General features: G+C 42.9%; 1 protein-coding gene across 4 annotated transcripts in view; it reads left to right on the plus strand.

The window, feature by feature from the left end:
• Crag (DENN domain-containing protein Crag) overlaps window positions 1-12089 on the plus strand; it is a 61908-nt gene that overhangs the window by 46823 nt on the left and 2996 nt on the right. For 3 of the 4 annotated variants that reach the window (XM_037412121.2, XM_037412122.2, XM_037412123.2), the window contains exons 30-35: window positions 2375-2627; window positions 4506-4660; window positions 5214-5394; window positions 7555-7736; window positions 10433-10516; window positions 10813-10930. In XM_037412121.2, coding sequence (XP_037268018.2) covers window positions 2375-2627; window positions 4506-4660; window positions 5214-5394; window positions 7555-7736; window positions 10433-10516; window positions 10813-10930 — 973 coding nt within the window. The remainder of the gene's footprint in view (window positions 1-2374; window positions 2628-4505; window positions 4661-5213; window positions 5395-7554; window positions 7737-10432; window positions 10517-10812; window positions 10931-12089) is intronic. The other variant, XM_075865087.1, reaches the window with a different exon arrangement.

Consider the following 12089-nt stretch of genomic DNA (forward strand, 5'->3'; position numbering starts at 1 on the left):
TAATAATCATTAGGGTACATAACAGTTGTTATTTGAATGCTTATCTGAAAACTATGCACATCTAAAGCAGTTTTCAGAGAACATAAAGAACAGCAATTTCTTTCTTAAGGATCATGTTGAAAGGATTATTGTTAGCGTTGTGCTAGTAACGAAATTTTGGGTTCAAAGGGAATTTGAATATTGGAGTGTGCATCGAATAGAATAATTTTAGAATATTTTTCAAATACTTGGTAGCAAAATAATGGAAAAAATAAATATTGCAGAGGATTTTTATGAAAGATTAATATGAGATAGCAATATAAAAGTGTTTCTTTTGGCTAGCTGAATGAAGCGCTGGCAGTTGGTGTTTTATAGTTATCAGATCTCATTCTATCTAGATCTTATCATTATCATTCTATCTAGATCTCTTGCTATGTTATACAGGCTAAAATATTTATTGCCGCTGCGTGTTAGAAAACAATTGTACTTCGCTTTTATTCATTCCCACTTAACATATTGTCACCTAGTCTGGGGTATGTGCAACAAGACGGATGCTGAACGTGTTTCCTCTATAGAAAAAAAGGAGCCTAAAAATGATTTCTTCCCATCCTCCCCCATCAACTGACTCTCTGTATAAAAGTCTGAACGTACCACCGTTCTCAAAGTTATATCAGCTTTCTTTGGCAGCAATGATTTTCCGCAAATTCAAACGTGATCGCACCATGTTCTCAAGCAAATATCTAAATAGACAAGTGGCATATGACCTTCGCACTATTTCATTGACGGGATCATGACCAAGAACTAATTATGGTACTAAAACTATAGATTATCAGATTATTTCATTGTTGAATGCATACCCATCCCTAATCGAATTGGCTAATCGGAACTCAAGTATGTTTCATTTTAAAAAACAAGTAAAGCTACTTTTGCTGCCTCCTTGAAATTACAATTATTTTGCTTTCAACACGAAAATATGTAATTTTGTATATTTATGTAACATTATAAAACTGTTAAACCTGAACAATGTAAACTTTGTATAATTTTTGTCCGAATGTGTTTTTTACTGCTCGTTTTTTGTTTATATAAGTTGTGCAATGAGCATTGTACTTATTTTCTCTGATTTTGCTCCTGGCTGTCCGACGTGTAAGTCCGGGGTGAATGCCTCGTCAGGAGACATATGGGTCTCCTTTTGCCTTGCCTCGTGGACATATTTCATGTCATGTAACTATGTCCGAAATAAACTGAAACTGAAACTGCAAAAAAAAAAAAAAGAATGAGGCACTGTAGAGGCCGCATTGTATTTATGTGCATGACTTAGTGCAATTAAAGTGCTGCCGACAACACTATGCTTGTGAAAGGCAAAGATGCAATTTCCTCAGCCTCTCATCCTCTTTCAACTTCTGTGGAAGTCCAACTGATGTGGCGAACAATGTTGTGCTCCCTTCGAGTCATGGGTGGTTGACGGTAACACCGTACGACCCCACTGCTTCGCCAACTCATCATCATTCGTCTCAAGGATATGCAGTGATTTTGTTTTTTCATTCGTCTTGGCGGTGCAGATGGAACGAGCAGCATTGAAGCAATTTCAGCAGATCAGGCCTCGCAGGCCAAGCACCAGACTAGAGGGCAAGATGAAGCGCGAGACGCAGATCAAGCCTAGCAGCAGAAACTCGCGACAATGCACGCCCTCAAATGTCAAAAGGGGAATTATGTTGCGCTAGTTGGTCTTGCAGTACTCATGTTTAGCTTTCTCTTTGCCAGTGACGTACTCATATGTGCAAGCATTCACTTCAGACCTCAAATGCCTGGCCGAGCCAACTCCAAGGTTGGCCTTACCTGCTGTTTGGCAATGGTAGCCATTCAATAGATACTATAGATGCATCACTGGCTCATTACTTGTTGCGAACAAACATAGCCTTTGAGATCAGCAATCTCTGCGCCTGGCATGACCTGGGATACATGGCTGGCCCGACCTCTAGTTATGGCCAGTGGAGCCTTTTAGTGCTGGCAACCTAGCAAAATTATTGTAAACATCTGTGTGATGGCAATCGACGTTGCACCTGATCAGCCTGCCAGCGTTCGAAAAATGTAATGACACTATGTGGAGCATCAGGATTTTCAGTTGTAAGATTGCATTACATTACTGTGATAGATGGAGTGGTGTTGCTGTGAAGGTCTCCAAATAAATTAGCATGTGCAAATTTTCAGTGTCCTAGTAAACCGTAGGTGACTACCTTCTTCATAATAAGTGACAATTGATTATCCCATCTTGTACCAGGTTTCTGGGTATATTTAGTGCGTCTATAATCTCCAGAATGCCATATAGAGCATACATTATCTGTTGTGTTAGTAAGTACTGCTCACATCTGGCTGCAATTGAAAATCTTCCTGGCAGGACTATCGGGTGGAGGATTCGCCTGTGGGTGGCAGCCTGGCACCTTCCACGGAGAGCCTGCCCAGTGCTGCAGGCCTGTCCTCCCGTCTCAGCCCGGAGCGCAGTCCGCTGGCCAAAGGGCCACATCCCGAGTCTGCAGCAGGGCGTGCCGTCACACCCGACAGTCGGGGTGCTGACTTTCATGCCAGCAGGCCAGATAGCATAGACAGTGGCAACGATGGCTTCCTGCTGCTCGAAGAGAGCCCAGACGCTGGTATGTGCACATGTGGATGTGGCACATTTCTTGAGATATCTCGGGTGGTAACTACTTGTGAGAAATGGACGGATCGTACCCGCTTTTCTCTCGGCAGGGAACGAATGTAGTCTTGTCAGATATGGCCATGAAGGTGAAAATGTATGTGAAAGTTAATCTTGTAAAAATGTCCGTCTTTTATTTCTGTCTTTTCAGTGTTGAGAATCTGTGACATAGATATAGCAACTGATTTATTTACTTTCTAAATATAAATATTCAAATATTAATACAAACATGCAAAAACTATGGTACTATTATGAAGCATATAGTTGTGGACGGCACCGAAATTTTCCTCATCTGGTGTTCTCTAAAGTGTGCCGACATCTCACTTCGTATGAGCCTCTAGCATTTCCTTTCTATGGTAATTTTGCAGCAGTGGCTGGGATTGATTTCCCAACCTTTAAGTCAGCAGCTGAGCACTCTAACCGCTCGACTGCCACGGTGGGCAGATGTTCAAATAAGCTCAGCCAATAGTCACTTTTTTGGCAAGGCATTCTATAATGTGTAATGTAATGAAAAGTCTATAATGCTTCACATACTTCTCAAGTTTGAGTGTACTCCTGTAGCTACATTTTACGGGTACTATTTTGCCAGACACTCTCTACTGACGACGTTAATATGCACAAACATTCTGCTGCTGTTCAAGATTTTGCTTGCTGTCCTTCACTTTTTTTTTATGCAGAATTATCGTGTCCCTTTGCTTTTGACATTGCTTATTGTGGCATGTTGATTCTATGAAGATGCAAGAGGTACTCGTCAGTGAGTCTGTCCTATTCTTACATCACTTTGTGTCAAATGTGGGCCCATATGAACTGATGCAGTGATATTCAGCACACTAGTCTTTGGCTTGGCAACCATGACACTCTTCTGCTACTGTGGTTGTGGGTTCAATTGCTTACTACGGCAGTTGCATCCTATGGTGACCCCGCTACTAGCTGCAGTAGATGATCACCGCGGGTCCACGCTTAGCGAGCCACAGGGCCGCAACTCCGTAACTTACCCGCATGTAGCGCACCGCTCCGCGCGCGCTCATCTAATAAGGAGTTTAGCGCGGGGCGGCAAAACAGTGTTCTAATGCAAAATACACAACACTTTATTGCCTCTGGCGGCACTCCGAACAACAGTACAACGTCCGCTCCCGGGACGCAGGTAGCAAAGGCACCCGCACGCAGACGTTCACAAAAAGGGGAAAACCGCAAGCACGTCGCAGCTGGCAATGGCGAGCTTTGACATGCGGGTTGGGAAAATGTCCCTCGCGGCTATGCTGTGCACTCTGACGATGGCCAATGGGCCTGGGCGCGAGTGTTAGGACAAACCTCGTATGCGTAGGCCTACGGCAAGTGCGGCTCGGTGTGGTACGACCACTTCAAGCACTACGCACCGCTGTGGGCTTCGCTTACGCTACCGAAGCTAGCACTCAAGTAAACACGCCTGCCGAGATGCCCAAGGCCACCTTCCCCCCAAGGCTACAGTCCGGCGATTCCCAAAGGGGACGTGGACGAAGGAAAACACGTGCTTACCCGGCGGTGACCACGGAGGAGAGAACGCTCCCTCGGCGCGCGCATACCGCGTGCCGCGCTCGTACGTGGCGCCATCTATCGCCACGCGTCGTTGTCAGAGCAGGAAAAGCAAAAGAGTGTGGCCGTGCGGCGAAATGCCCGCGAAATGGTCGCAGCCGCGCCTCAGATCCCCACAATCCTGATTTGGGCCAAAACGAAGGTGCTAGTCTACACAGGTTTAGCTCCACACTAGGGATTGAGCTTGACTGGGAAGCTCCACTTCAAGTGTCTGTATTAATTTGGACGTCAACACATATAGCTTGATCTGATTTAATTACAGCAGATGGTCCAAGGGTGGGTGACTCGTGTCCCGAATCTCCTTTGGGCAGCCCACCAGGTCAGGCAGGAGCCTCGTACCTGGCCAGTCCAACTAGCCGTGCATTGTCAGCTCCTGTCGACATCCCTTTGGCTACAGCCAACGAAAGCCTCATGGTGGTAAGCAAGCACTATTGCATCTGTCATAATGACGCAATGGTTGTAGCATTCAACTGCCGAACATGAGATCATACTGCAGTGAATACAGAATGCAAAAATTTCTGCAGTACATTGAGGAACATCAGGCAGCAGTTTTTTGTAAATTATTTGTGCTGCATACGCATGTGTGAATATCTCATACATTTAGAGTGAATTGTGAGCAGCTGTCCTCTTTCATTATTGACCGCAATAGATGGGCCCGAAGCACTTGTGAGGTTAACAGCAGGTAGCTCCTTGTGGTAGAAAATAAGAAAAGTGTCAGAATGTGAAAAATAACAACCTTACATCTCTGTCGCCCTAGAATTAAATTTAATAAAACTATCTTCTTGTACAGACTGTTATTCAATAGCACAGTGAAGCACAAACACAGTAGTATTTAAATACCATGTGTGCAAAACTAGAGAGGATCCTACAGAATGGCTTTATATAATAAACCTCTGCATGCAGTGAGATTTTAAAGTAGATTGTACAGCATGCTAATTAAATATGGTACTACTCGGGATCTGTTACGCAGGCATCTCCATCGTCTGGTTCTAATGAGACGAGTGACCGTGCAGAGCATCGTACTCGCCGTGTCACTGTTGGGGATGCCCCTCTTGGCTTACGGACTGCAGCAGGCCGCATGGGATCATCTGAACTGCTGCTTGATCCACAGTCTGCTGCCAGTGCTACGCCCTTATTCAAGTTGGGTTCAGGTGAGCACAGGCACATTGCCGCTTCACTGAAACAGGCGTACCTCTTATTTTTACACTTATCCTCAGTGTTAATGAATGCTGTTTACTATTTACGAAAACTGTGCTGATTTAGGCCAGTGCATCTGTCAATGCCATTAAGACACTTTTCAAAGCAAGATCCAAGTAAACGGGCACATAAGAGCGCAGGATGCTGTCGCAGTCAACCATGCTAAATGCGCCTATGCTATGCACTGTGGGCAAATTAAAAATAATTATAAAAAAATTATCCCGTGCTCTTCTCTGGGACTTATGGTATCCCCAGAGTTGTGCCATGTCACGAGTAGAATCTGGTCGTCAGTAGCGGCAAGAACCTGTTTGCGTACCTGAAGGCATGAGCACTCTCTGCTTTTCCTTCTCACATGGCAAGGAGGAATGCTCGGCCAAGAGGAGAGGTTAGCCCAGCGAAGGAAAAAGTAAAACGACCAAGGGCCATGTTTTTGTCATCAAACGCATGCAACCCCTTCATTGTGGCACCAATCCGAAAAATTCTCGTGGCTACATCTTCGTTGCAGACTCATGCACAACTGCAACACCGCAACCAAATTTAGACTTCCAAGTGGTGTATGGGCCCTTTAATATTCTCTAATTTCTGTTTTATTCATGTGCATGAAAGTACTGTATGGAAGTATGGAGGAAAGAAGTGTAAATTTGAAGGCTCGTTTTTATGCTTGTGCGAATATTAGAATGCTTCGAATATTCGAACGAATATTACAGTATTCGAGTTTGCTTCGACTCGAGTTGTTAAATTGCTGAAAATTTCAACGTATTCGAAATGAACGGATAGGTGTATACGAATTAATCCGCATGTAACTCTTCGTAAAGATGGTATCAGGGGGGACATGGCACATATAAAAACTTTTTATTTTGAGATAATTTTTGATGAAACTTGGCAAGTGTATGTATATATGTGTGCTGATATTAAATGTGCAATTATTTTTCTTGTGTTCAGTGTATTTTTTAAAATACTAAATATTTCGTGTGCCTTTTGGGGAGTGGGACTTTGTCCAAACTAAGAAAGTTACAAAGTAAATAAGCATATCAAAATGATCTGGAATCAAAGCTGACTGCAATGCAACAAAAATTAATGTTCTAAACCAACTAGAAGAAAAGGTATGGAATGTTGAACACTTGCCAGTGAAATTCTCTGTTTAAATTGACTCACACACAAATTCAACGTACCAACGTACCATAACTTTTGTTCAAATTGATTTAGATCATCCATTTTTGTAGCATTGCACACAGTCCTGATTCCAGATTATTGTGATATGTCAACTTACTTTGTAGCTGACTTAGATTTAAGAAAATCTTGCTCCACAAAAGGCCCATGAAATATTTTGTATTTTAAAAACTACACCATATACGAGGAAAATAATTGCACATTTAAAATCAGCACACACACATATATATAAGTTCGCCAAGTTTCGTCAAAATCAATCAAGCAATAAAAAACTTTTCTTTAAGAGCAGTGTCTCTCCTACACTTCAGTGGAGGTGCGCGAAGCCATGAAAGCACTTTTGCAAGGAAAATCTGCACTGCCGCAAAGCCTTTCTTGAAGGTTAAATGAACACCATACCCTCACATTCATTCGTCAATGGTAAAGTTTAAAAGCTTGTTACACCGGCTTATATGCTCTAAGCATAGCAAATTATAAAATCAACATAATTTGCAGGTTATGTCTTGCATTCTACAGGAAGTCAAATCCTGTTGCTATAAAAGTTGTTTCATCTTCCTTTGAACCAAAAAAATTGGCATTTGCACAGGCCTTGTTTCATTTTTGAAAAAGTACTGTACAGGTTTATTAGGTCATAACAAATAAGCAAGTTTTTCTTTTTAATATGTGATATATACTATTTGAATTTGATTCGGAATTATTCGACCAAAATCGTCATTTGCTTCAAATTCTCTTCCAACCTAAAATTTACTATTTGCACAAGCCTACTCGTTTTCTTTGTTAGGCACAATATCAGGTGCACTATGTTAGACAAGTGATCTGCCTTTTATGCTTTGTCTGCCGACAAAGAGATGTGTAAAGGACTGCCCATGTTTCGCTCTTGACGGAGCAAAGGTTGTAGCACTGAGCGCTCACACGCTGACGTCTTCTCCGTTTCCGAACACCTGAAGCAAGTCCGTCCCGGGTGAGCCTGTCTCTGGGGCCATCCGTGATCCTGGATCCAATGACGGTGCCGTACCTGAGCCCTCTGGTGCTTCGCAAGGAAGTGGAGAACCTGCTGGAACACGAGGGCGACGACTGCCTTCTAAGTGCTGGTTTTGTTGACCACCACCCCATACTGTACTGGAACCTGGTATGCTTTAAGTGTGCACTCCCTCCAAGTAAACTAGTACAGTAAAAGCTTGTCAATTCAAATTTCACATGACTGGGAAAACTGTCTGAATTAACCAAATGCCTAATTATCAAAAGTACCAAAAACCAATAAACAAATATTTATTACATCAATGCACTTTCATTTGCTTAGTCAAAGGTTTTTTTTTTTTTTTTTTACACAAAAGCAGTGTATATAAAAGATGCAGTTTTAGTCGTCTGTGGCTTCATTCACAATATGAACACAGCTCAAGAGTATGTCTCAATCTGAAATGTGCTCTGAACCCAAAGCCATATCTCATTATGTGCTAACAGTCTGATTGTGGGTCGTGGAGGAAGAAAAAGGAAGGAGGAAGCATGACGTCGCGCCGCCAGCCTTTGCAAGCCAACTCTTTTAAAAGCCAGCAGTGTCGACCCTACACGTGACCTTTTACGCAAGGTCACGCCAGCAACGAGACTCGCCGATAGTTTAGAGTGTGGCGGTCGGTAGCTTTGATGTAAAACACGCTTGTTCGGCACAGACCAGCCGGCTCACGCAGGAGGATAAAAAATGGAACAACACCGAGAGTACTAAATCATACCACGCGGTCGGACGTTTTGATCATGTGTTGGGCCGGCACTTCTCCTGTGTGACGTAATGCCTCCTCCTTTATTTTTATTCTTCCATGTTGTGGATGGTGACCAGGCCTTTCTGAAAACCTGCGGCCATTTTGGCCATTTGCGAACGCCGTTTTCATTCCCTTGCATTGCACATTTGCAGTGCTTCGGGCTCGGCGAGCTCCAAAAATAATCGGCGGCCAAATGTGACCGTATCAACCATTGAACATGCTGGCAGGCACCAGGAAAAATGTCCCAATCATCTGATTTTCCTAATTAACAAGCGTTGTATTAAAGAGCTTTCATGCTATGTGTAAAATCAATGCTACAAAAAAGTTCGGACGTTCAGCTTGCTACTAATCAGTTTTCAAGCCTATTTGCGACAGAAACGGGAACAAATAAAGATGTGCGGATGAGTGTCAGGAGTATCTTGAAGAAATTTGCTTATCTAGAGTTAGGGATATGTGTAATTATGCTGTAATAGTGCTGTAAGACAAATTGCGGTACCTCAGGAAACTGTTTATCTATAAAAAGTTATGAACACGCAGAACAGAACTTATGAGCACAGGAATGGATTGAAAAATGAGTTATTGCTGAATCTTATCTTGGCTGTGAAAAATTTTTGGGGGGCATTCAATTACAGTGCTTGTAATAGTTCTTTACACATCTTTAGGCTGTTAAACATCTTTAGTTATTATTAATTTATTATGCGCCTTATCTACCCATGCAATATTTTGTACCATATCTACCCATGCGGCACTACCATACTTACTTGCGTAATGAATGCACTGGCATAATGAACCCCCCCCCCCCTCACCTTGGTCATTAAAAAAGCAAAAAAACTTACATTTATTTGTTCACTTTATTTCACGGTGATAGACAGTGCCGTCGACGATCGAAACAATGTTAGATCAAGCCATTATATCACAAAAAAACGAAGCAATAAAACTCAAAACATAGTATCACAACAATGCCGAACAGTTGCGAGCAGCACAAGCGCGGACTTCAATTAAAATTTAAAACTCGTGTCTTTTGCAGCAAAGCGCTATCTGTCGAATGAAAGAGAAACCTGATTACTTATAGTGCTATGCAAGCACAGCGGCACAAAAACAAAGCGAAAATCAAAGCGCATGACCTCCAAGATGGGGGGTGCACAGTGTGTTTCTATGTCACGCGCCCGCCCTCTCAGAGGCCTTGCAAAGCGCAACCACGCCCACTGCACTGCGCACTTGCAACGTTTGTACGCCGCCATCCAATACTGCGTTCTTGTCCGATTTTTCGTAGTGAACTTAATGGGGACACCTGCTGCACAGGGCCCGTTTGGCCGGTACGCTAGCTACATGGCTGGTTTTAAACTGAAAGTTGGTCAAACATGCGCTGGAGCATGAGAACCGAGCGTTGGTCGACTCTTTAGCGCCGATCCGTGCGCTTTCGTTATTGGAGAAAACAAGAGCTTCGGGTTACAAAATATATTCGTCGCGCATTTCACAAGCCAGAACAAGCAAAACCGCCGTGCGAAATTTTCACTGTTATAACTTCCACGACATTTTTCTTCCGCATAATGAAACCTCCCACAAAATTGGCATCAACTTTTCTGGGAAAAAAAAAGGTGGGTTCATTGCACAAGTAAATACGGTAATATCTGTGCGTTGTAGTGGGTGGGGGATTTTGAAATATACAGTAGAATTTTATGAAATGGAATTTGAGGAGACCAGAAAAATACGTTTCATTTAACAGGATATCTCTTTACTGAGAGAAAAGTATGGGTGCAGAATGCAAATACCAAACCAATCTTATCAGAGGCAGTTGTTCCATTCAAGCAGCAGTTTTATTTAACAGATTTCTGTTCATTGAGAGTCTACTATTTGTTTATCTTCACCATTGCCATCCCCAGTAAGTGAACTATGGAACATTTCCTTCTCCCCTTTATTTTTCCTTCTTTATATAGTTTACCTTATTGAATTTATGGCAAAAATGCAGCTTTGATATTTGGTTTGGCCTTACGCAAGTAACTCCAGCATTATAGTGGGAACCAGACCATACGATGGGGTTGTGGCTCATGTAACAACATTCTTTGTGCAGATTTGGTACTTCAAACGGCTTAGTTTACCAAGCCATCTATCGGAACTGTGCCTGCAAGCTGTTTCTCTCCTCAGGGATCGCCAGGTGAGCGAAAAAGCCTTTCTTTTTAGATAAAAGTGAAAGTATTAAAGCACTCTGGTGGTGGTTAGTGTAGTATGCACACTCACTATAAGAAAGGCAAAGTGACCAGGAAATCTGTTCAACACATCCCTTAATTAGGAGGACAAAAGGAGCGTTAGAAATCGCTATTCTCCGTGCATTTTTTGTGTAATTTGAATTATATCCCAGAAGCCTCTGTCACCGAGGGTATGTTATATTGTGTATTGTAAGCATTTTGGACGTAGTAAATAATGTGCTTTGATTCTTGCTTTCTTCAATAGGTCCCTGAGCAATGGCAGTCTCTTGAAGGGAAGATGGTGGTGATCAGCTGCTGCTGGGACAATCCCAGGCTGCATAACAACATGGTACCATACATGTACACGCAGCTTGGCAAAAACAGTTGAGTGAAACTGCTGCATTTATATTTTGTTGCCAGTGGCTACACCTGTACCTCTGTGTGCTCATTAAAAATTGAAAGAGCGATAAACAGGCGCAAATGTTTGGTGGAGAGCATCTCAACCTGCTGAATAGTTGTCTAATGACATTTACATTTGCTATGGCTTGAAGGTGAATTGGTTGGTTCTACATCATGGTAATGTCTAGCAGAAAAAACAAATCAGACTAAGTATGCATTGTGTCGTGAAATTGTCTTGCCCTTTGCCTTTTCTTCATTGTTAACCTTTCGGTTTATCATGTCTGATAAGGTCGGCCTTAGGTCGAGTAGTAAGTTCATACAAAGTTAAGCAGCAGGCTGCCATTGCATTTTCTTTTTCTTTTTTCTTGTGTAATTTCATTATGTTGGGATTATATTGCCTCCATCTTTGTTACCCTGCGAGCCAGTACGGTGTGCAAAGGAACATGTTTGTCTACCAGCATGAAAAGTGTACACAGGGGTGCAACAGCTGCACCAATTCTGCCAATTTGATACAATTTTTTTTTTCATTTTTGTGCCAGGCTGCGCCAAAACCATGGAATTGGCCAAAATTGCACTACGCTGCACCAAAATGCCCAACTAGCCTAAAGATTTTCCCACTTGCGCTAAATTCAGCGAGAAATGAAGGCTACGTTGGCCACTTGTTCAATCGATCCAGGGATTCAGGCACGCTGACCTTTACCATAAACTACGACTGGACTCTCACGAAACTATATCAACCACATGACATAACAATGCCAAGCACCTATCCGTCTGCTGACCGCAGCAGATACGACGCAACTTCAAGACAAAAATGCATTGCCATAGCCAAGCAACACTTTGCGGCAACTATGAATTAATTCAGTTTGCTAGCCAGCATGGTTATGGTATGCTAGGGACTGCCTGATGCTGGAAGCGTAGGCCGCTGTTACTGGACGTGAACAAACTTGATCTACTGCGCACGCAGTCATTGCAGGCGGCCACTTTGGTTGCCATAGCAACATCACATACTCTAGGTATGTGGGGGCCGTCGCCGGGCTTACGGGCACGTGCTGGTGTTACATTATCTAGTGAAACGCACCTTGCAAGCAAGCTGAGAAGTTGTGCCCTAAACATAACTCACTATAAAAAAAAAAGGGGGGGGGG

This window comes from Rhipicephalus microplus, chromosome 1, assembly GCF_043290135.1.
Source record: "Rhipicephalus microplus isolate Deutch F79 chromosome 1, USDA_Rmic, whole genome shotgun sequence".
Lineage (NCBI taxonomy): Eukaryota > Metazoa > Arthropoda > Arachnida > Ixodida > Ixodidae > Rhipicephalus > Rhipicephalus microplus.